The 25,492-nt window shown below is 46.6% G+C and overlaps 1 protein-coding gene across 1 annotated transcript; it reads right to left on the bottom strand.

The window, feature by feature from the left end:
• Positions 1 to 5,357: 5,357 nt before the first annotated feature.
• Positions 5,358 to 25,487, bottom strand: bcs1l (BC1 (ubiquinol-cytochrome c reductase) synthesis-like). Its single transcript, XM_073046270.1, has 8 exons — positions 25,160 to 25,487; positions 24,249 to 24,745; positions 21,558 to 21,697; positions 18,553 to 18,747; positions 16,100 to 16,163; positions 13,888 to 14,057; positions 7,466 to 7,583; positions 5,358 to 5,715 (listed from the first exon to the last, which is right to left on the bottom strand). Exons 2-8 carry the CDS (start codon positions 24,566 to 24,568, stop codon positions 5,463 to 5,465), a joined length of 1,260 nt encoding a protein of 419 aa, XP_072902371.1. The 5' UTR covers positions 24,569 to 24,745; positions 25,160 to 25,487; the 3' UTR covers positions 5,358 to 5,462.
• Positions 25,488 to 25,492: the final 5 nt, after the last annotated feature.

The raw sequence follows: 25,492 nt of genomic DNA, 5'->3' as shown, positions 1-25,492 counted from the left end.
GTGGCAAGAGATGAGGGTGAGGGAGTGGGTGGTAGGGAGCAAGGGGTTGAAGGTTGAGGCTGTTGGGGATGGGTCTGTGGTCTTTGATGGTGATTGCCTGTGGTGTTACTCTGTACCCGGGTGTGGGTCTGATCACACACCGAACCTTGGGACCCACAGGAACACGGAGAGGCTCCATTTTTGGAATTTAATGGGAATGTATCAGGATGAGAAAGGTTTCTGAGGATTGAGGGAACCTACAGAAAGAATGTTTTCCTGGGGACACAACAGAACAAGGTGAAGTTGACAGGGCACCTGTCTTCACTGGAGGAGCAGGAGGAAATTTCACGAACCATTTTAAACCCACCGAGGGTTTTGTCATGACAGGTACAGGGAAGATGCTCCCCCAGTTGGGAATCTGACACCAGGGTCCCAGTCTCAGGATAAGGAAAGTGTCAGCTGTGTAGGACTGAGATTTCTTCATTCAGAAAGTGGTGGACAGTTGGAATTCTCTAGCCTAGCAGCATGTGGTGGATCGGCCAGAGTAGAATATTTCAGTACATCAAACATGGAGCGGTACAGCACAGGGACAGACCCTTCAGCCCACAGTGTTGTGCCAAATTAAGATAATGACCTCTAATTAAAACAATCCCCACTGCCCAAACGAGTCTAGATCGCTCCGTTCTCTGCACAGTCATGTGCCTGTCTAAGATCTTCTTAAGCCACTCTATTATACGGAGCTCCACCACCACACTCGGAAATGCATTCTAGGCATCCACCACTCCGAGTAAAAAAAAGAGCCCTACATATCACCTTTGAACTTTAGTATTAGATCTTTTAACCATCAAGAGGAAAAGCAGTGGCTGTGTACTCTATCTGTGAGTATATGTGCACTCAATGGCCACTAACTGCTCATTCATGGTCTTCTCCCACCCACCTTCTGTCACTACACATGAAGGGGCTGCGTTGGGTGGCAAAGCCCCTCAAACAGTGAAAGAGGCATCACTTCAAGGGGCCACGTGACTGTGTTCGCTTCAACTCAAGGATCAACTTTCTTCGCCACATACATTTACATGTACTAGGAATGTATTGTGGCGCATTGGTCACAGTGAGACATGCAACAAAAGAATAAAGAATTATATAAGTTAGAAGTTAAAATATGGATATGGAAATACTTAAGTAGCAGTATGCGTTTACAATGTAAACAGCATTATAGAGAGTGTTTACTGTGCAGTGCATTTACAAGGATAATAGGCAGAGGGGAGTGGGGGGGGGGGGGGGCGCTAACTAGAATGGTTCATCAGATTAACTGCCTGGGGAAGAAACTTTTAAGATGACGTGAAGTTTTTGTTTAAATAGTCCTATAGCATTTTTCAGAAAGAAGCTTTAGGAAAAGGCAGTTAGCTAGGTGTGTTGTGATTTTTTTTCCTGCCCACTTGTTTGCCCTGGACACACACAAGTCCTGCCGTGATGGTAACTGTAGTCAATGATCTTTACTGCTGACCTGACAGATTGCTGTAGTTCCTGTGTATTGTACAGTACAGTAACAGGCCCTTCAGCCCAATAAGCCCACACTGCCCAATTGCACCCACGTGACCAATTCATCTACTAACCCGTACATCTTTGGAAAGTGTGAGAAACCCCAAGAGGTGTAGACTCCTTGTAGATAGTGGTGGGAAGATTGTGCTGTGCCAAACCAGACAGTAATGGCTGATGTGAGGATGCTCTCTATGATGGCAGTGTAGAAGATGGAAACTGCCTTTTTCTCTTTACATTTGTGGTCAGTACATTCAGTATTGGAAACTTGAAAGAGATCATGGTGGATCTTAGCACTACTTCCCTGTATTAAACTCATGAAGTCCTATCGGGATCTCAAAAATCTGACCATCTCTTTCAGATTTTATTCTTGCTAAAAAATAAACAGCACAAAAATAAAACCTTAAAATCTACACTACCGAATGTGCAGACTACAAGGTTTTGATTTTCTGTACAAAGCCACACTGCTTACAGTTTGCAGAATAGGCATTGTAGGTTACATACAAACATAATAGGTGGCAGGGTAGTGCAGTGGTTAGTGTGATGCTTTACAGTGCCAGCAATCAGACGACTGAGGCTCAGTTCCCACCAGTTTGTGCGATCTCCCCATGACCATGTGGGTTTCCTCCCACGTTCCACAGACGGCCTAGTGCGGAAACACCAATGCCCAGGAATGGGAAAGTCAACAGAAAGTGATTTTCACAGCGCAGTCCATCACAGGAAAAGCCTTCTTCACCATATACAAGAAAGCAACATGCACCCCTACCATCCAGACTATGCTCTCCTCTCACTGCAGGTGGTTCAGGAACCCGAGGTCCCACGCTCACCACAACACTGAACTGATTCCTCAACCTGTAGACACACTTCCAAGGACTTTACAACTCGCTCTCAGTAGTATTTTTTTTTGTATTTTCACAGTTTGTCAGTCTTTATGTGTAGTTTTTCAGTGCTTGTAGGCAGCGGGGGTGGGGGGGGAAATGTGGAGACCCCTCTCACGGGAAGAGTAGCTGAGAGGAACTAACAGGGAGCAGCAGGAACAGATGCTTACAGTGGTAAAGAAGGTTCAGCTGAAGTTTTAACTGCAGTAAAAAGGTGTGGGCCAGTGGGTGTAAATCTCTCCTCACCCATCGCCATGTCAGCCTGGACTCAGGACAAGCACGAGAGTGAGTAATTGCTGGCCTGGTCCATTGCCAGCTCTCCTATTTCACTCTACTTCATTAGTAGTTTTGAGATTTGATGTCAGCAAATTTCTACAGCTGTTTGCTGGAGAGAGTTCTACCTGGTTCCATCATGATCCGGTATGGAGGGGCCACTGTATCGGAAAAAGCTGCAGAGGGTGGTAAACTCAGCCAGTGCCATCACGTGCACTAGCCTCCCCACCATCAAGGAGTGATATCTCAAGAAGGAACCCCCACCTCCCAGGAGACGTCCTCTTCGCATCGCTGCCATCAGAGAGGAGGTACAGGAAGCTGAAGACCCACACTCAACAATTCAGGAACCGCTTCTTCCCTCTGCCATTTTTCTGAATGGTCCATAAACCCATGAACAGTACTTTGGTCAAAACACAGAGAACACTGGAGGAACAGCAGATCAGGCAGTGTCTGTGGAAAGGAATGAAAAGTCAACATTTCAGGCTGAGACCCTTCACTGGGACTGGAAAGGAAGCATCAAAGCCTGACTTGCTGAGTTCCTCCAGTATTCTGTGTTGCTTTGGATTTCCAGCATCTGCAAGATCTCCTGCGTCTCTGAAAACTACTTTAATATTTATTTTGTTTTGCACTATTAATTTATTTTTGCAAGTTACTATAGTTTTATGCCTTTACCTTGTTCTACTACAACTAAACAACAGTCAGTGATAATAAACCTGATGCTGATGTCTGCAAGGAGCATCGCAGGAAGGCAGCGTCGATCATCAAGGAGCCCCACCATCCAGGCCATGCTCTCTTCTCGCTGCTACCATCAGAAAGGAGGTACAGGAGCCTTAGGTCCCACAACACCTGGTTCAGGAACAGTTAGGTTCCTGACCCAGCGTGGATAACTTCACTCGTCACAACTCTGAACTGATTCCACAATCAACAGACTCACTTTCAGAGCCTCTACAACTCATGTTCTCGGTATTACTTATTTACTTATTTGCACAATTTGTCTTCTTTTTGCATATTGGTTGTTTGTCAATCTTTATGTATAGTTTTCATAATTCTATTGTATTTCTCTACCTCTGCAGGAAAATGAATCTCAGGTTCATGTGTATATGGCCACATATACACACTTCGATAATAAATGTGCTTTGACTTTGATTCTGATTCAGTTACCGAATGGTTCAAGTCAGACCGGAGTGCTTCAATCATTCAGGATTTGAGCTCCACCCTGAGGAAGGTTGCCTCAGTGTATTTTCCACACCCCATCATCAGCACACAGCATCTCTGACTGTCTCCCTGTTTCTGTCTTCTCCACATGCTTTCTCTTTCAACTGATTTTTCTTTCCAGCATGGTTATGTAGTAGTTAACGCATCGCTTTACAGCACCAGGGTTAGTAAGTTGTGGATACGCTATGTTGGCACTAGAAGCGTGGTGATACTTGCCGGCTGTCCCCAGCACATCCTCGGACGGTATTGGTCATTAACACAAATCATGCTTCTACTGTATGCTTTGATATACATGTGAGAAATAAAGCTCATCCCTCTGTCCTACTCCACACCCAGTACGCCACAACTGTTCCCTCTTACTGATCTCGTTCTCATTTAAAACTTCCTGTTGTATCTGTAGTGATCACAGATCACTGGGTATAAAAATATTCATCCAAGTCTGTCTTTTCACCCTCTTGCCAGTGAAAACTTCTTTTAAATCTCATTGAACATTGGCTGAGTGGATTCAGAATTTGCTTGCCCACAGAAGGCAGAGGGTGCTTGTAGACAGAGTGTATTCTGCCCAGAGGTTAGCAATCAGTGGTGTTCCGCAGGGATCGGTTCTGGGACCCCTGCTCTTTGTGATTTTTATAAATATCTTGGAAGAGGAACGGTGGGTGAGTAAGTCTGAGATGATGCAAAGGCTACTGGAGTTGTAGATCGTGTGGAGGGTCGTTGTAGTTACAGCAGGCCATTGACAGGATGCAGAACTGGGCTGAGAAATGGCAGATGGAGTTCAACCTGCAGAAGTGTGAAGTGATTCACTTTGGAAAGTTGAATTTAAAGGCAGAATACAGGGTTAGTGGCAGGATTCTTGGCAGTCTGGAGGAACACAGGGATCTTGGGGTACACATCCCTCAAAGTTGCCGTGCAAGTTGATAAGGTTGTTTGGAAGGCATATAGTGTGTTGGCCTTTATTAGTCAGTGGACTGAATTCAAAGGCCATGAGTTAATGTGGCAGCTATATTAAACCCCTGTTTGATCATACTCGGAGTATTGTGTTCATTTCTGGTTGTCTCATTATAAGATGGATGTGAAAGCTTTGGAGAGGGTGCAGAGGAAATTTATCAGAAATTTATAACATGAAAATAGGCATAGATTGAGTGGACAGCCAGAGAGTTTTTCCCAGGTTAGAAATGGTTAATGTAAGGGGCATGAAGTTAATATGATTGGAGGAAAGTATAAGGGGAATGTCAGAGGTAATATCTGTCTTACACAGGGAGTGGTAAGTGCAAAGAATTCACTACCAGGTGTTGTGGTGGAGGCAGTTGCATTTGGGACATTTAAGAGACTTAGGCACATGGATGAAAGTAAAATGGATGGTTATGTGGGAGGGAAGGGTTACGGTAGGTTAAACAAAATCAGCACAACTTTGTGGGCGAGAGGGCCTGTACTGTGCTATGTTCCACCCCAGCTGAACACACCAAGCATCGTGAATAAAAACTTATATGAGGTTTTATTATAAATATAGTCAAGTCCTCAGTTCGGAAGCCTCCGGTCCCCACCTCCTCCCCAGGGCAGTGCCTCCTGCTGTCCCAGCCTTTACTGACTAATCTCCTGGACGTTCTCGATGGCTCGAAGAGGCTCCAGCTTGAAGAGTAGGAAGTGTCCCTGCACTTGAGCGGCACTGATCCTGTCCGAGACGGCCAGCGCCCTGTCAGCAAACTGCTCCGCCAGCGCCGCTGGCTGTTCAGGGTAGAAGCGCTGGAACATCTGGCACAGCTGCCAGTGGGAGCAGTAGCCGATAAACTGCTTGCAGTCCACACGGCCTGGGCGGATCAGAGCGGGGTCCAACCTGTGCAGGGAACAGAGTGGTGGTCATTACAGCAGTCCACGGCTCCCTCAAAGGCTACACAAGTAGATTTGGTATAATCAGTACATCCAAAAAAAAATGTTTTAGAATCATAGAGCACTACAGCACATAAACAGGCCCTCTAGTGACCATTCCCCTCCCATCCATGTATTTATCCTAAATTCTCTTAAACGTTGCATCAAACCCTCATCCATCATTTCTGATGGTAGCTTGCTCCACAGTTGCACCAGCCTCTGAGTGAAGAAGCTCCCCCTCATGTTCCCCTTAAACGTTTCACCTTTCAATCTTAAACCATGACCTTCAGTTCTAGTCTCACCCAACATCAGTGAAAAAAGCCTGCATGCATTTACCCTATCTATACCACTCATAATTTTATATACCACTATCAAACCACCCCTCATTCTTCTATGCTCCAGGGAATAATGTCAACTTTTCCCTATACCTCATGTCCTCAAAACCTGGCAACATCTTTGCAAATTTTCTCTGTACTCTTTCAGTTTTATTGGTATCTTTCCTGTAGGAAGGTGATACATCAAATTAAGCCTCACCAACATCTTATACAATTTCAACATTACACCCCAACTCCTGTACTCAGTACTGTGATTTATGAAGGCCAATATGCCGAGAGCTCTCTCCATGAGCCTATCTACACTACGTGTGACACAACTTTTAAGGAACTATGGATCTGTATTCGGATATCCCTGAAGTATTCTACAATGGGCCAATGGTGTCAAAAACAGCATAAAGCAAAAACGGGCATACAATATAGCAAAAATTAGGGGGAAGCCAGGCGATTGGGAATCTTTTAAAAACAAACAGAAAAGCAACTAAAAAAAGTAAGAAAAGATGAGGTCAAGAGTCCATCTTACCGTACTAGAGAACCATTAAATGGTCTTATGACTAGAATACTGTAATAACTACATTCAATCCATAACAAGGGGAGAGAGAACACCGCAATGTATGGAAGGGACTAGAGGTGAAACTTTTTCATCCAAAGTGGTGAATCTTTGAAATTCTCTACTTGAGATATAGATAGATTTTTGAAGTTCAAAGTAAATTCGTTATGTAAGTATGTATGTCACATATTTTCTTGCAGGCATTCACAACAGAGCAGAGAAATACAATAGAATCAATGAAAAATACACACGGAAACGGACAAACAACCAATGTACAAAGGAGAAAATGCAAGTGCAAAAAAAAATAAACAAATAAATAAATAGAGATAAATAGATAAATAAAGCGAAGCAACTGAGTTGTAGAGTTCTTGAAAGTGAGTCTATAGGTTGTGGAATCAGTGCAGAGTTGAGGTGAGTGAAGTTATCCACACTGGTTCAGGAGCCTGGTTGCAGGGTGATACTATTCCTGAACCTGGTGGTGTGTGACCCAAGGCTCCTGTACCTTCTTCCCGATGGCAGCAGTGAGAAGAGGGCATGGCCTGGGTGGAGAGGTTCCTTGATGATGGATGCTGCTTTCTTGTGGCAGTGCTACTTGCAGAGATGCTTAATGACTGGGAGGGCTTTGCCTGTGGTGGATTTTTAAATGATAAAGTGGAGAAAGGTGGCACTGAGGTAAATGTTCGGTCATGGTCCTGCTAAATGCGGGGCCCAATGTGCTGATGAGTGCAGAGGGCCCGAGCTCGATGGGTAGAGAACAGTTCACGTGGGCTGTGGTGCTCTGAGTACACACTGATACTTGTCATTCCTGAGGCGGGCACACGGACCCCAGCGGTTACCTGTCCAAGTGGTTCGTGGTCATGAACACCAGCCTTGCCTCGGTTGATGCAACGCCATCCAGTGCGTTCAGCAGGCCGCTGAAGGTCAGCCGTCCCATCCCCTGGTACATGGTGGGGTCTGTAAACACAAACCAGACAACATGGAGAGGAGCAGCTCGATGCAAGCGGTGCTGTAGTTTCTCAGAATCAGTTTATTGTCACTGACATGCTTCGTGAGCTTTGCTGTTTTGTGACAACAGTACAGTGCAATGTATTAAAAACACGACACCTGCTGCTCAGGCACATAAAGACTAAATGAGCAGTGAAAAGGAGAGCAAAATAGTCAGGTAGTGTTCATGGTGGCAGAGAGAAAGCCGTTCCTAAAATGCTGAGTATGAATCTTCAAGCCCCTGCAGCTCCTCCCTGGTGGTAGTAACGAGAAGAGGGGATGCACTGGATAATGATGCTTCTTTCTTGACAGACAGAACAAAGAACAGTACAGCACCAGAACAGGCCCTTCAGCCCACAACGTTGTGCCAAACCAACTGAACTAGTAATCAAATAGCTAACTAAACTAATCCCTTCTGCCTACGCAATGCCCATATCCCTCCATCTTTCTCACATTCATGTGTCTATCTAAAAGTTTCTTAGAAGTCTCTAATGTTTTTGCCTTTACCGTCACCCCAGACAGCGCACCCACCAGTCTCCACGTAAAAAAACTTGCCTCTCACATCTCCTTTGAAAATGTCCCCTCTCAACTTAAATGCATGCCTTCTGGTATCAGACATTTCAACCTTGGGAAAAAGATGCTGTCTCTACTCTGCCTATGCATCTCATAATCTTATAAACCTCTATCGGATCTGCCCTCAGCCACTGATGCTCCAGTGAAAACAACCCAAGTTTGTCCAACCTCTTGTTATGGCACATGACCTCTAATCCTGGCAGCATCCTGCCAAACCTCTTCCATACCCTCTGCAATGCCTGACATTCTTCCTATAACGGGATAACCAGAACTGTGTGAAATACACCAGATGCGGCCTAACTGGAGTTTTATAAAGCTGCAACATAACTTCCTGACACAACTAATAAAGGCAATCATGCAATATGCCTTCTTAACCATCCTATCAACTTGTGTAGCCACTTTCAGGGAGCAATGAACTTGGCCCCAAGATTCCTCTGCTCATACCTGTTCAAGATCTTGCCCTTAACAGTGTACTATCTCTCTGCATTTGCCCTACCAAGGTGCAACACCTCACATCTGGCCCGGTTAAACTCCATCTGCCATTTCTCCACCTGTAGCTGGTCTATATCCCGCTGTATTCTTTATCAGTCTTCTACCACCACCAATCTTCGTATTATCTGCAAACTTGCCAGTTCAAGTTTAATAATCATTCAACCGTACATGAATACCCACGAATACAGCCAAACTACCCACGAACAGTTAACTCCGGGGCCAAGGTGCAACACACAGTACCGACAGTCACAAACAAGAGAATCTGCAGACCCTGGAAATCCGAGCAGCACACACACAATGCTGGGAGATCTCAGCAGGCCAGGCAGCATCTAGGAAGAGTACTGTCGACGTTTCGGGCCGAAACTCTTCGGCAGGACTAGAAAAGAAAAAGCTGAGGAGTAGATTTAAAAGATGGGTGCAGGGGAGAGAGAAACACCAGGTGGTAGGTGAAACCTGAAGGGGGAAGGGATGAAGTAAAGAACTGGGAAGTAAATTGGTAAAAGAGACAGAAGCCCATGGAAGAATCCAGACAGCCAATTCACAACAGATCCCATGCATCTTAATCTTCTCGATGAGTCTCCCATGAGGGACCTTATCAAACAGCTTACTAAAATCCATGTAGACAATATTTACAGCTCTACCTTCATCAATCACCCTTGTCACCTTGCCAAAGAACTCTGTCAAGGTAGTAAGAAACTATTTGTCCCACACGAAGCCATGCTGGCTCTCCCTAATTGGGGCATGGTTTTCCAAAAGCTCATAAACCCTATCCCTAAGAACTCTCTCCAGTAACTTCCTTACCACTGATGTGAGACTCATCGTTCTATGGTTTCCAGGATTATCCCTGGTTGCCTTTTTGAATAATGGAACATTAGCTACTCGCCAGACCTCTGGGACCTCATCTCTGGCTACAGAGGACACAAAGATACTAGTCAAGGCTCCAGAAATCTCTTCTCTTGCCTCTCTCAATACACCGGAGTATATCCCACCAATCCCTGGGTACTACTCCATTTTAATGCTCTTTAAGAGACCCAACGTGATCCGCTCCTTTACTTTTCGACATACCCTAGCATATGAATATGCTCACCAATGAGCTCCCTATCCTTCACATCCTCCTCTTTAGTAAATACTGATGTAAAGTACTCATTAAGGACCTTACCATGATCCCCCGCATCAAAGCAAATGTACCCCCCACGTTTTCCTGAGTGGTCTGCTGTGACTAGCGGTGTTCTACAGACTGTGTTAGGACTGCTTCTTCCTATCTTGTGCATCAGTGATTTGGATGATGAAATTGATGGCTTTGTGGCCAGGTTTGTGGACAATATGAAGACAGGCGGTGTTGATGAAGCAGAGAGGTTGCAAAGGGACTTAGGCAGATCAGCAGAACAAGCAAAGAGGTGGCAAATGGAACAGTGTGGGAAGTTATGGTCGTGCACTTTGGTAGATGCAATAAAATCATAGACTAAATAGGAAGAAAATTCAAAAATCCGAGGTGCTAAGGGATTTGGGAGTCCTTGTGCAGGATTCCTTAAAGGTTCATCTGCAGGTTGATCGATAATGAGGAAGGTGAGTGTAATGTTGGCATTCATTTCTAGAGTATTAGAGTGTAGAAACAAGGATGTAATGGGGAGGCCTCACTTGGGGCATCGTGAGCGGCTTTGGGCCCCTTATTTAAGAAAGGATGTGCTGACAACGGAGAGGGTCCAGAAGAGTTTCATTGGAATGATTCTGGGAATGAAAGGGTTATCAAATGAGCAGAGGAATAAGGTTTACATAGAGTGGATGTGAACAAGATGTTTCCTTTGTGGGGGAGTCTAAGACCAGAGGACACAGCCTCAAAATAGAGGGATGTCCATTTAGAACAGAGGAGGAGGAGGAATTTCCTCAGCTAGAGGGTGCTGAATCTGTGGGATTCATTGCCACAGGCAGCTGCGGAGTCAAGACACTGGGTGTATTTAAGGCAGGGGCTAACAGGTTCTTGATTAGTCAGGAAGTGAATGGTTATAGGGAGAAGGCAGGAGACTGGGCTTGAGAGGGAAATGGTGGAGCAGACACGATGGCTGAATGGCCTAATTCCGCTCTTACGTTTTATGGTCCAACCCTGCTGCTCTTGAGGTATGTATAGAATGCTTTGGGACTCTCTTTAATCCCCCTTACCAAGGACTTCTCATGGTCCCTCCTGGCTTTCCTAATTCTGTTCGAGTTCTTTTCTGGCTTCTTTATAATCCTCAGGGGCTTTGATTCTAGATTCCTAAGCTTTACATACTTTTTCCTTTTTCTTCTTGACTAAATTCATCACCTCTCTTGACATCCAAGGTTCTCTTACCTTACCATCTTGTCCTTCCTTCTGACTGGAACATACCTGACCTGTACTCTGGTCTTTAAACTCCCTCCACATGTCAGATGTTCCCTATTAACTCTCCCTACTTCCTGCCTAATGATCGCATAATTTGCCTTACTCCAATTTAACACTCTCACACAAGGCCCATACTTATCCTTACCTATGGCTATCTTAAAACTTAAGGAGATGTGGTCACTGGTGGCTAACTGTTCACCCACTGAAAGGTCGTTCGCCTGGCCAGGTTCATTACCCAACACCAGGTCCGGTACAACCTCTCCCTTTGTTGGATTATCTACGTATTGATTTACGAAACCCTCCTGGATGCACCTAACAGACTCTACCCCATCGAAACCTCTTGTACTCAGAAGGTCCCTGTCTATATTAGGGAAGTTGAAGTCCCAATTTATACAACCTTATTGTTTTTACGCCTTTCCTTAATCTGCCTGCATATCTGTTCCTCAATGTCCCAGTGGCTACTGGGGGGTGGTGATGGGGGGTCTGTAGTATAATCCCAGAGTGATCGCACCCTCCCTATATTTGAGCTCCACCCATGAAAGCTCAGCGGATGAGCCTCCCTCTGAGTGGAGCTGTGATGCTATCTTCGAACCGTAGTGCAACTTCCCCACCTCTTTTACCGCCTGATCTTTTCTAAAACATTGAAACCCTGAGACATTAAGCACCCTTTCTTGTCTGTCTCTCAACCAAGTCTCCGCAATGGCCGCAACATCATAGTCTGATCCATGCTCTATGTTCACCACCTTTACCCATAATACTCCTAACATTAAAATATACGCTTCAGACTAACTGTTCCATCTTATCTATTACTTTGCTCCTGCCTGTTTTTACTGGCCTTAACACCTACCTTCCTCTTCATCCCTCCACTTTCTGACCTGGTGCTCTCATTCCCATTCTCCTGCCATGTTTAAATCCTTGTGAGTGGCACCAGCAAACCTCCTGGCAGGGATATTGATTCCCCTTCAGTTTTGGTGCATCTTGTCCCTCTTGTACAGGTCAGCTCTACCCCAGGAAAGGTTCCAATTATCCAAGAACCTGAAACCCTGCCCCTACTCCTTGTACCAGTTCCCCAGCCATTTGTTCATCTGTCCTGTCATCCTGTTCCTGCCCTAAGTAGTGCTTGGCACTGGGAGTAGTCCACAGATTACTACACTGGATGTCCTTTCTTCAGCATCTTTTCTAAATCCCTATACTCACTGCGCAGGACCTCTTCCCTGTTTCTGCTTAAGTCATCACAACCTCTGGGTGCTCACCCTCCCACTCTGAGACATCCTGGACTCTTACCACCTGGGCACCGTGGACACAAACTCTCCCATCTGACCCCCCAACTATAGAGTCTCCTATCAGTATTGCTCTACCTGACTTTACCCTTTCCTCCTCAGCCTCAGAGCTGGTCTGGCTGCTGCTGTCATCCCCCAGCAGTATCAAAAGGGGCATACTTATTGCTGAGGGGAATGGCCACAGGGGTATCCTGGACTGTCTGCTGACTCCCCTTACTTCTCTTGGTGGTCACCCATCTGCTATCTGAAGCTTGTATAAAAGTTAGGTTTTATTAGGTTCTATTAGGTTTTCAGCTCCAGGTTTTAAATCCAGCTCCTGTTACTGATCTTGTCAGTTGTGAGTCCAAGTTCCTGCAGATGTAGTCATTACATATCCTGCAATCCCACATCTTTAATGGAGGAGTATTCCACTGCCTTAGCTACCAACCTGCCTATACTTGCTATACCGATAACTTCTCAAGTGTAATTTCTAGCCTCTGCCTGTTCTTGCCTAAAACTGGCCCACTCCAACAATCAACTGAGGTATCACCTTCTGAAGATATTCTCAATGGTGGGGAAGCTAGTGTCCATGATGGATTTGGCTGAGTTTACAACTCTCTGCCACTTATTCCAATCCCTCCAGACAGTGATGCAACCACTTAGAATGCCTTACACGGTACATCAGCACCAATGGATAGTTCTCAGGTTAAGGAGGTTTGGTTTGTCATCGAACACTTCAACAAACCTCCACAGGTTATCTTCACTGACTGATTTGGCATGAAGTTTGCAGCATCAATACAGTGCAAAGATGTAAAATTACTATAAACATAGGCTGAGTCCACAACCTTCTGCAGCTTTTTCCAATCCTGTGCATTGGAACTTCCATAGCAGACAGCGATGCAGCCGGTCAGAATGCTCTCCATAGTACCTCCACAGAAATAGGCAAAAGGCAAGCAGTTTGCAGTATTGATCTTCGTTAATCAAGGTCCAAGTTCAAGAACTGCAGTTCTATAAAACTCCGGTTAGATCACTTAAAAGTTTTGTGTTCAAGACCCTTTAACCTCCTGACCCTTCCCTCCCACATGGCCCTCCATTTTCTTTTTCATCCACGTGCCTATCTAAGAGTTTCATAAATGTCCCTAATGTACCTGTCTCCGCTGTTTGTGGTCAGCTGAGTTACTGTCGCCCTCCTCTCGGCTTGAACCAGTCTGGCCATTCTCCTCTGACCTCTCTCAATAGCAAAGTGTTTTTGCCCACAGAACTGGATGCTTTTGTTTTTCACATCATTTTCTGCAAACTCTAGAAACTGTTGTGCATGAAAATTGCAGGAGATCAGCAGTTTCTGAGATGCACAAACCACCCCATCTGGCATCAACATGGGCAAAGTCACTTAGATCACATTTCCTCCCCATTCTGGTGTTTGGTCTGAACACAACTATACAACCACCTTTGACCATATCTGCATGGTTTTATGCATTGAATTGCTGCTAAATGATTGGCTGGTTAGATATTTGCATTAATGAGAGGGGGGAGAGGGGGCAGAAAGAGGGTGGAAGAGGGACAGTGTAAATGACTGCGTGGTAACAGCACTCACTTTCTTTGGCAAGGTCTCGGCTGACGAAGGCAGCGTCCACATCCTCCAGGAGAATGATGCTCTGTTGTGGGGCCACACTCAGCAGGTAGTTGAGTCGGTCATCAGTGAGGCTGCGGTCACTCAGACTCATCAGGCAGATGCTGTACTCCAGCTGGCCTGCCAGGGCAGTGCTGAAGTGAGAGAACAGTAGGAATCAGCTTGGAGGCAGCTTCACCCGCGCAACTGGCCAACACAGACAAAGGCCGAGATGTCTAATGGTCTGGTCTCCTGTGACTTTGAGACAATGGATGAAGTTAACTAGGACAGCGCTGGGGATATGGTCAGACAAGAGACACTGCAGCAACACACAAAGTTGTAAGAACTCAGAGGGGGTGGAAGCATCTGTGGAAGGAAATGGACAGTTTGGACATCATCCCTTCCTGATGAAGGGTCTCAATCTGCAATGTCAACCATCATTTCCCACCACAGATGCTGCCTGACCCACTGAGTTCCTCCAACGCTGTGTGTGCTGATCAAAATCTACTGGAGGCAGTTTAATTAGCATGAACACTGATTCCTCTATCTCTGTAACCACTTCCCTCTGTCCTTTTCCCCTTATGGCACAGGCCTATTTTCCAGTGAAATACCTGCATTGAAAGATACGTCACTCTTTCCCCTCCCTGCCCTCTAGTCTGCCCACCACCCACACTCCTCCCTCTGGTTCCTCTCAACTCCTTCCCATTCTTCCGTGGACCACTGTCCTCTCTTATCAGATTCCATCTTCTTCATTCCTTTGTACTTTCATTTATCACTTTCCAGCTTTTTACTTCATTCCCCCTCTCCCTTTCCTCACCTGCCTTTCCACCCCTCACACGGATCTACCCGTCACCCACCAGCTCTTGCTCTACCCCTTCCCCCCCACCTATTTATACTGATCATCACCTCCCCTCTTCCTCTCCAGTCCAGATGAAGGGTCCCAACCAGAAAGTTATTTCCCTCAACAGATGCTGCCTGACCTGCTGAGAACCTCCAGCATTTTGTGTGTTGATACTGCTCAGTAAGAACAAGAGAACCAATAACTTCAGACCCATTCCACACAAGAAAGGACATAAAATATTACCCTCCCGACAAATCAAACCAGCAGAGAAACTCAAGACTAGATTAATTTCTCTGAAAAAATAAATTCCTTCTCGTATCTTACACTTTACGCGATAGTTTTGCTTGCACAACTACAAACACAACAGATTCTACAGATGTAGGAAATCCAGAGAAACACACACAATGTGCTAGAGGAACTCAGCAGGTCAGGCAGAATCTGTAGAAACTCTTCAGGCCGAGGCCCTTCATCAGGACTGGAAAGGAAGGGGGAAGGAACTCAGAACAAGCTGGGGAGCAGGGAAGCAGTACAAGAGGTAGGTGATAGGTGAGACCAGGTGAGGGGGAAGGTAGGTAGGTGAGGGAGGAGAAGATAAAGTGGGAAGCTAGGAGGGGATAGATGTTTGAGAGGTAAAGGGCTGATGAGAGTGGACTAGGGGAGAAAGTGAAGGAGGAGGGGCACTAGAGGGAAGTGAGTAGAAAAGAAGGGTTGAGAGGGGAGCTAGAATAGGAAATGGAAAAGAGAGAGGGGGGGAAGCAATTACAGGAAGCTAGAGGAATCGATGCTCATGCTAAGGTTGGAGGCTACCCAGACAAATACGAAATGTTGCTCCACCAACCCGAAAGTGCCCTCATCGTGGTAGTAGAGGAGGCCATTGAATGATATGTTGGAATGGGAATGCGGTTTGGAATTAAACTGTTTGGCTTCCGGCAATCCTCCCTGTTGTGGCGTAGCGGAGGTTTACTCACACTCTACGTGCGCGGGTACGTGGGTGGGAGGGAGCAACGGAGCTTCTTTTGCTGTTGTTGCTTTGTCGTTTGGTGTGGTCGAGTTGTTCTGCCGAACACGGTGGGGGTGCTACATTTGCGCAGGAATGTGTGGTGATGCCTGCGGGCTGCTCCCGGCACACCCCCAGGCTGTGCTGGTCATGGATACAAACGACACATTTCACTACGTGTTTCATTGTACACGTGATCAGGGAATCTGAACTACCAAGGCTTTGAATATGAAATTCCATTGTCTGCTGGAGTGGATTCATCAGCACAGTGAACTTATGTTCTACTATCATACTGAGTTTGCTGGAGACTGTGTAGTTCTCCTTGTAATCCGTCCCATCCACAGCTACGAAGTACTCACATAAAACTGCTCTTCCCACAGCCCGGAGGCCCGTACAGTAGGTAGCCACGTCGGTATGGAATCCCTGAGGAGAGCAAGGGGCAGAGACAGCACTGTGCGTTAGGTACAGCCTTTTATTTTCTACAAATAGACAAACAGACCTGGAATTGGAAGACTGTGTACGTGCATGGGGCAAGGCTTATTTGACGTTCTGTGTTGTCGTGGCATGCTATGTCACTGTATCGTGTGGCAACACCTGCGGGCTGCCCCCAGCACATCCTCAGATTGTGCTGATTGTTAGTGCAAACAACACGTGTATGTTTCCATGTATATATGACAAATAAATCTGAATCTGATTGGGGTTCAATTTGCATGTAAGAAGTTGTGACCGTGTGGGTTTCCTCCCACATTCAAGGGTCATTCAGGCCAGGGTTAGTGAGCTGTGGGCATGCTACGTTGGTGCCGGAATGCATGGTGGCATGTGCGGACTGCCTCCACCACACCCTCGGACTACGCTGGCGGTCGATGCACACGACGTGTTTCACTATATGCTTCGATGTACACATGACAAATAAATTGAATCTTAGAATCTTATTCATGACAAAAAATACACAGGAAGAAACAGTACATAAAAATATTTCACATTCATGGCCCGTACTTCCAGTAGCGCAAACTTTACAGAGAAAAAACACCAACATAATAACACACACAAAAAGCTGAGGGGACTCAGCAGGTCAGGCAGCATCAGGGGAATAGAGTCAGTGTTTTAGGCCGAGACCCTTGATCAGGACTGGAAAGAAACCCGGAACAAGGTGGTGGGAGGGGAAGGACCTGGCTGGCAGGTCATAGGTGAGACCGAGGGGGTTTGAAGTTAGAAGCTGGGAGGTGATGGTGGAAGAGGTAAGGGGCTGAAGAAGAAGGAATCTGATAGGAGAGGACAGTGGATCATGGGAGAAAGAAAGGGAAGAGGGGGACCAGACGGAGGTTATGGGGAAATGTGAAGAAACAAAGGTGTAGGAAGGGAGCCAGAAGAGGTAATTGAAAAAGAGATAAGGAGGGAGGGGAGAGAAATACCGGAAGTTAGAGAAATCAAATTTCATGCCATTAGCTTGGAGGCTACCTAGACAAATATGAGGTATAGCTCTGCAACCTGAGTGTGGTCTCTTCCTGATAGTGGGTCATAAATACAGAAGCAAAATCTGGCCATTTGGCCCAATGATTCCATTCTCCTGCCTTCTCCCCATAACCTCCGACACTCTTACCAATCAAGAACCTATCACCCTCTGCGTATACCTCGTGGTGGAGGCCACGTCCCACTCCTGCACTCAATGCCCTGACCATTCAGAGCACCTGGTACCACTCCATCTATGGAATGTGTAAATCTTCAAGTAAGCTTTGAAATAAATGTAAGAAAGACACAAAAAGTCAGTAAGCATCTGGGGAGAGTAAAATGGTCAATGTTCCAAGTTGAAGCCCTTTCGGATGAGTATTTTAGTTGGACTTGGGTTGTGTACCGATTGAAAATAAATCAGCCGTGATGGAATTTTGGAGCAGACTCGATGGGCTGAATGGCCTACTTCTGCTCTTTTGTATGTATTATGGTCTGCTGATGCCTGGGCTGGGAGCTGTGTTTTCTGCCCTGCATGCTCCAAGCCACAACTAATGGTCATTTTTCATTAGTCCTGTTCCCTGGACACACCAACCCCAGCGCCCGTGATAACTCCATCAATTTGATTCATACCTTCGCGAGAAGAAAGGAACCTCTAGTCACTTTGAAATTATGTCCCCTCATGTTAGCCATTTCTGCCCTGGGAAAAAGCCACTGGCTGTCCACTCCATCATGCCTCTCATCATCTTATACCGCTCTATCAAATCACGTCTCATCCTCCTTCAAAGAGAAGAGCCCCAGCCCACTCTAACTTTCCTCGTAAGACATGCTCTCTAATCCAGGCAGCATTCTGGTGAATCTCCACTGCACCCTCTCTAAAGCTTCCACATCCTTCCTATAATAAGGCAACCAGAACTGAATACAATATTCACACAATAAGTGAGAGTAAGCATTTGGCACGGACTAGAAGGGCCAAGATGGCCTGTTTCCGTGCTGTAATTGTTATATGGTTATTCCAAGTAAGAACCTTCACCAATGGCTAATACGAGGGGGGATAATCTTAAGGAGTTTAGAGGAAAGTATAGCGGGGATGTCAGAGGTGGTTTTATTTTAGAGGGGTGGGTGTGTGGAATGTGCAGCCAGGGGTGGTGGTAGAGACAGATACATTAGGGAAACTTAAGAAACCCTTAGATATGTGTGTGGCTTATAGAAAAATGGAGGATTAAATGTGAAGGAAGGGTTATGATCTTGGAATAGGTTAAAGAGTTGGCAAAACATCGTTGGCTGAAGGGCCTGTACTTACTAGTGTTCCCTGCTCTATGTACCTGCAATAACAGACGAATGAATCAGTGCCCTTGTCCCTTACCTCGGTCTGTGTACCATTTGGGGTTCCCAATGAAATCCTTGACGTCTTGGATGATTTTTTCTGAGATTCCTCTGTCCAGCACGACGGAGCTAAGAGGCCGGCGGCGCCTCGGAAATCCGAAGAGCCTCCATTCCGATCCCACTGCCGTGTACATCACCGTTTTCCCTACCTGCTGCTTGAGGGCCAGCTCTCTGGCTGGTATAAGGTGGTGGGGAAGAGGGGAAGAGAAAGACCACGGTAAGTTCCCCATCCAGTTGATAGGGTCATACAAAGTGTTTTTGGCACATTGGCTGTCATAAAATCAGAGTACTGAGTACAGGAGCGGTGGTGTTACGTTGAAATTGTATAAGGCACTGGTGAGGTCAAGGTAGGAGTATTGTGTGCAGTTCTGGTCAGCTTTTAGTAATAGACTAAGACAACTGCACTGCTCCAAAGAGCGCCATAGAAGGTCATTCTTACCCTCGGCCATTAGGCTCTATACTGAGTCAACCTATACCCAGGGAGGTGATGACCACTCCTGCTTGAGGCAACTTAATTTTTATTCTTTCCTACTTCTCTTCTAAAATCTGTATATCTGTGCACTTGTAGCGCTACTGTGACACTGTAATCTCCTTTGGGAGCAATAAAGTATCTCTCTATTTACAGGAAAAATATCAATAAAATTGAAAGAGTACAGAGAAAATTTACAAGAATGTAATCAGGACATGAGGACCGGAGTCATAGGGAAAGGTTGAATAGGTGAGGACTTTGTTCCTGGAGCTTAGGAGAATGAGATAGAGGTTTACTAAATAAAGAGGGGCATAGATAGGGTAAATACAAGTAGGCTTTTCCACTGAGCTTAGGTAAGACTAGATCTAGAGATCATGGGTCAATGGCGAAAGGTGAAATCTTTAGGGGAACATGAGGGGGCTAAGAGTGTGGAACGGGCCACCAGCTATGCAAGCTTAGTTTCAACACTGAAGAGAAATTTGGATAGGTACATGGATGGGAGTGTTATGGAGGACCATGGTCTAGGTGTGAGTCGATGGGAACAGGCAGAATAACAGTTTGGTACAGACTAGATGGGCCAAAGGGCCTGTTTCTTTGCTGCACTGTTCTATGACTGTCAAATAAAAACCTGAGAATTAGGAGGAGGCCATTCAGACCTCTGAGTATGTTCCTCCATTCAACAGGGTTGTACTGTGCTGAGTCTGTGGTAAGGAAGGTCAATGCAATATTAGCACTGATTTCGAGAGGACTAGAATATGAAAGCAAGGATGTAAAGCTGAAGCTTTATAAGGCATTGGTCAGACCACATTTAGAGTAACATGAGCAGTTTTTGGCCCGATATCTAAGAAAGGATGCGCTGGGTTTGGAGAGGGTTCAGAGGATGTTTAGGAAAGGGGGTGGTGAATCTGTGGAATTCATTGCCACAGACAGCTGTGGAGGCCAAGTCACTGGGTACATTTAAAATAGATTCTTGACTAGTAAGGGCATCAAAGGTTACGGGGAGAAGGCAAGAGCTATGATCGAATGGTGAAGCAGACTTGATGGGCCGAATGGCCTAATTAGGCTCCCATGTTTTATGGTCTTAAGGCTGATCTCCTTTAAGTACTATCTCCATTTCTGCACTGAGCTTCCACACACCCCACTCCACGGTAGAGGACTTCAAAAGTTCACCATTCCCTGAGGAAAGCACCTCTTCCCATCTCAGTCCTAAATGGCTGACCCTTTATTCTGAGTAGGTAAACCCTGGTTCTAGACTCCTCGAGCCAAGGGAAACATCTTCTCTGCATCCATCCTGGTGAGCCCTGTCAACGTTTTCCAAGTTTCAGTGAACATGTAACATTTCAGCACAGTACAGGCCCTCCGCCTGAACTGTTAGTGTACTCCACCATCAATCTAACCCTTCTCTCTCACACCAGGCCCTCCATTTTTCTTTCTTCCATGTGTCATTCTAAGAGTTTCTTAAATGTCCCTAATATATCTGTGTCTACCACCACCCCTGGCTGGGTGTTCCACCTCAGACATTCCCCCTGTACTTTCCTCGAATCAGCTTGATGCCCTCTCATATCAGCCATTTCCACCCTGTTGAACAGTACTTGGCTATCCACTCAATCTTTACCTCTTATCATCTTGTACACCTCTCATTCTCCTTCACTCTAGAGAGTGAAGCTCTAACTCCCTCATTAGACAAGCTTTGTAATCCAGGCGGCATTCCAGTACCTCTCCTTGGAACCCCTCTCTAAAGCTTCAACATCCTTCTGAGAACAAGGTGACCAGAATTGAACACAATATCGTAAACAGCAAGCCTACGATATATCAAACACAACAGGTCCGTAGACAGGTTTCAGGGAGCTTGTGAGATGGTGAACCCCCTTCCTGTCAATGAGACTGCTCAGTCCAGGGACAAGAACTGGATCAGAGCCGGGCAGATCTGGATCGGAGGACCGGTCGGTATTCAGGTGCAGGGCAGACGGTCAGGGTCGGACAGGGGGATTACTGAGGGGTGAGAGTGACTGGGAATGAGGTAAAGAGACAGTGATTGGGCAGGAGAGAAGAGTGATTGGAGGGGTGGGGGAATGGGGAGGGAGGAAGTGATTGGTGAGGGTGGGTCAGTGATCAGGGGAGAGTGACTGAGGGAGTGGTCACTGATCAGGTGGGGAAGTGAGAGACTGGTCAGCGGGGGTGAGTCAGTGGCCGGGCGGGAAAGTTACTAAGGGGTAAGAGAAGAGTGACTGGGGGAGGGGATTACAGAAGGGGTGGGTTGGTGGGTAAGTAACCAAGGGGACATTTTGTGGCAAAGGAGGGAGACAGTGACCAGTAACGAGGTGGGGGAATGACCCTGGGAGTGATGTGGGGGGGAGGGGGCGAGTCAGTGACAGGGTGGGAACGTCACCAAAGGACTGGTGGGGTGTGGGTGTGGAGAGCGACAGAGGGGGTGAGTTTGTGACCAGGTGAAAGAGGGTCCAGGTGAGGGGGAGGGGGTGGATGAATTAATGGCGGTAGGGTCCATTATTACAAACCTTCGGTCAATATGTCCTGGAAGATGTGGCGGTTGGTGCCCAATGAGGTTAAGGTGACCGTCTCCCACGGGATGCCCGTATTCAGGTCAACCATCTGCTTCTCGCGGTTCCTCTCCACACGGAGCCATTTCCCGCCGTACCTGCGATGACACAGAACAGCCCAGCATTGATCGGCCTCCTCTTGTGTAACTGACCTTCAGGCACAGAGAGAGACCCATCCCAGAACCTGCACTCAGAGCCTGAGGAAAACCCCAGGGCAAACCCCACAGTACAGATCAGGGAGAGGATCTTCACCCTTTCCCCATGGTGACACGATTCAGCGGGAACACACTCTCACCCCGGCAGCGGAGAAGCCAAGCATTCAAATCCCACGCAGAGGCCCAGCTGATACTCACCGGGCAGTTTGGAGGGGATGCTGCTCTCTGGAACTTCTGTGCAATATTAAATGTGTGGCAGCACAGTAGGGTAGTGGTTAGCACGGTGATTTACAGCATCAGGTTCAAATCCCACCAGTCTGTATGGAGTTTGTATATTTTCCCCGTGAGCACATGGGTTTCCTCCCACAGTCCAGAACATATGTGTTAGTTGGTCATGCGAGTGCAACTGGGCAGCGGGCACTTGTTGGGCCAGAGGGACCTGTTACCATGCTGGAGTTCTAAATAAGTAAAAATCTGAACTTGGTCTGGTCCTACAAGTCCTTTGGCAAGATCCCAATACAAGCTGTTCTGGATATTTATTGCCGCTCCCATCAACATCACAATCGAACAATAAATTTCACAATATACTGGATGTCAGAGATAATAAACCTGATTCTGGAAAACAAGGAACAATACAGCACAGCACAGGCCCTTCGGCCCACAACGTATACCGACCTTTTAACTCACTGTAAGATGAATCTAACCCTTCTGTCCAACACAGCCCTGCATTTTTCTAGCATCCACGTGTCTGTCTAAGAGTCTCTTAAAGGTCCCTAATGTATCTGCCTCCACTACCACCCTTGGCAGTGTGTTCCACACACCCATCACTCTCTTTGTATAAAAACTTACTTCTGACACATCCCTTTTAAACTTCCCTCCAAACACCTTAAAATTATGCCCCTTCGCATTCACCTTTGCTGTCCTGGGAAAAAGTCATTGAATAAACACTTGATCTATGCCTCTTATTATTACGTACACCTCTGTCAAGTTACCTGTCATCCTCCTTCGCTCCAAAGAGAAAAGACTTAACTCGGTTAGGGACTGAGAGTTGTGGGCATACAACATTGACGTCGAAAGCATGGTGCCACTTGCTGGCCAGCACAATCTTACCTGATTTGATTTGATGCAAACAACACATCTCACTGTGTGTTTCGATGTAGACGTGACAATCTTTCAATACATCATAAAGCACATTTCAGCCACATCTTTACATGGAGATTTAGACTGTCCTATAAGACATGCTCTCCAATCCAGGCAAACACCCTGGTAAACCTCCTCTGTACCCTCTCTAAGACTTCCACATGCTTCTTATAATGAGGGACCACAGTATTCTAAGTGTCATTTCACCAGGGTTTTACAGGGCTGCAGCAATACCTCGTGGCTCTTGAATTCAATCTCCTGATTAATGAAGGCCAACAAACCATGCACCTTCTTAACCACCTCATCAACCTGCACACCAACTTTGAGGGATCTATGAACATGGACCCCAAGATCCCTCTGTTCCTCCACACCGCCAAGGATCCTGCCGTTAACCCCATACTTTGCCTTACAGCTGTATCTCTAGTTGTTTTTAATAACGCATTGTACTGCTCCATGCAGCTCAATCTATGCATTCTGGAGGAGACAGGGGCACAGGCATGCAGAGGCACTCACAGAACATAAAACAGTACAACACATGAACAGGCCCATCAAACCAATTAAATTAATAATCCAATGGCCAACTAAACTAATCCCTTCTGCCTACACAATGTCCATATCCTTCCATTTTCCTCACATTCATGTGCCTATCTAAACACCTCTTAATGTAGCTTCCTCTACCACCACTCAAGGTAAAAAAAAACCTGTCTCTCATATCTCCTTTGAAATTACTGCCATTCACCTTAAATGCATGCCCTTTGATATTAGATATTTCAACTTGGGGAAAAGATACTGTCTGTCTACTCTATCTATGCCTCTCAGAATCTTATAAACCTCTATCAGGTCTCCCCTCAGCCTCAACCGCTCCACAATAAACACTCCAAGTTTGTCCAGCCTCTCATTATAGCACATGCCCTTTAATCCAGGCAGCATCCTGGTAAACCTCTCTTCTCACTGCTGCCATTAGCAAGGAGGTAGAGTAGCCTCAAGTCCCACACCACCAATTATTACCCCTCAACCATCAGGCTCTTGAACCAGAAGGGATCCCTCAACACTGTACTGATTCTACAACCTATGGATTCACTTTTAAGGACTCTGCAACTCATGTTCTTGACATTTATTGATACTTATTTATTATTACTTTTTTCTCTATTTTTGCATTTGCATAGTTGCATTTTGCTACATTAGTTGTTGCATTTGCTGTATGCATTTCTATTGTCTTTCTTTGCATTTACCGTGAATGCCAATCTCAGGATAGTATATAGTGACATATGAACTTTGAACCTCTTCTGCACTCTCTCAAAAGCCTCGCCATCCGTCCTATAATGGGGCAGCCAAAAGTACAGGCAACACTCACCAGACAAAGTGGTTGCCGGGGCTGGGAATGAAGTCGAAGGTGGTGCTGATCTTGCCGCTCTCATGCTGGTGGTAGGAGGTCTCCACGCTGAGATGCTGTGCCCGTCGAGCGTGGTGCGTGATCCAGTTCAGGAGCCAGTGGTAGCTCTTGTCACGGCTGGTCACCTCCAGTGTGATCATAAAGTATCTCCTGAAGGCCACCATTCCAAACTGGGCCCCCTTTCGTGTCAGAGCCAGTGCTGTGCCAACCCCAACCAGACCGAAGCCGGCCCCAAAATATGGGTTGTCCTTCAGGGCCAAGACAAAGTCTGAGAGTGGCATTCTTCAGTGGTGCATGGCACGGAGATAAACAGGATTAGCTGAAGGTCAACAATAACCCTTAAAACAGCTCCTGATCATTCAGGTCAAACTGTGCCCTGGGAGGAACCCCAGCCATCAGGACCACTGGCAACCCCAACACCACCTACTGACTCACTGATCCAGAGGCCACCAGTCCACCTAGACACAGGGAACAGAACAGACAGATAAACTTTAATGCAGGTGGTGGGGAGAAATGGGGCAGAGATTGATACTGGGCAGCCAAGGTGGGTGGGGGAGAGGAAGTGGGGGAAGGGGAGGGGGGAGAGGGGGGGAAGGGGAGAGTGGGGAGGGAGGGGGAGAGAGTGGGGAGGGGGTGGAGAGAGAGGGGAAGGTGGGGAGAGATGGGGAGAAAGGGGAGGGAGGGGGAGAAAGAGGAGGGAGGGGAGAGGGGATGGAGGGGGAGTGGAGGAGAGAGAGGGGGATGGGGAGGAGGTTAGGGGTATGAGGAGGGGGTGAGAGAGGGGTAAGGGAAGGAGAGGAGAAGGGGTGGTATGGAGGGGTGAGAAGAGCGCGGAAGGGAAGGAGAAGGGTAAAGTGTGATTACAAACTCACTTTCTATAACCAGTACACAGACGATCTCGGTCCTTCAGTAATGACGCTCCCCGTACGTTCTTCCGGCCGCCGCCGTGGTCTGAAGAAAGGTTCCGTCTTCTCCCGGATTCCTCCAGCCGGAGAGCTGCACGAAACCCCGCCGCATCTGGACAAACCAAAACTTGCGAACCCCGGCAGATCTGGACAGGCTTCCAATCCCTCAGTACACTGTAGTCCGGGTAGTGAGGCAAACAATTTTTGCACATCAAAATCCCCTAATACTCTATTATTGATGTTGGCGGAAATATGAATTTCAGTGCCACTGATGTGCTCCAAGACACAGGGAACCGGCTC

The sequence above is a fragment of the Hemitrygon akajei genome, chromosome 5, assembly GCF_048418815.1.
Source record: "Hemitrygon akajei chromosome 5, sHemAka1.3, whole genome shotgun sequence".
Taxonomy (NCBI): domain Eukaryota; kingdom Metazoa; phylum Chordata; class Chondrichthyes; order Myliobatiformes; family Dasyatidae; genus Hemitrygon; species Hemitrygon akajei.
The sequence above is the reverse complement of the archived record's forward strand: the minus strand, read 5'-3'. Positions and strand labels throughout refer to the sequence as shown.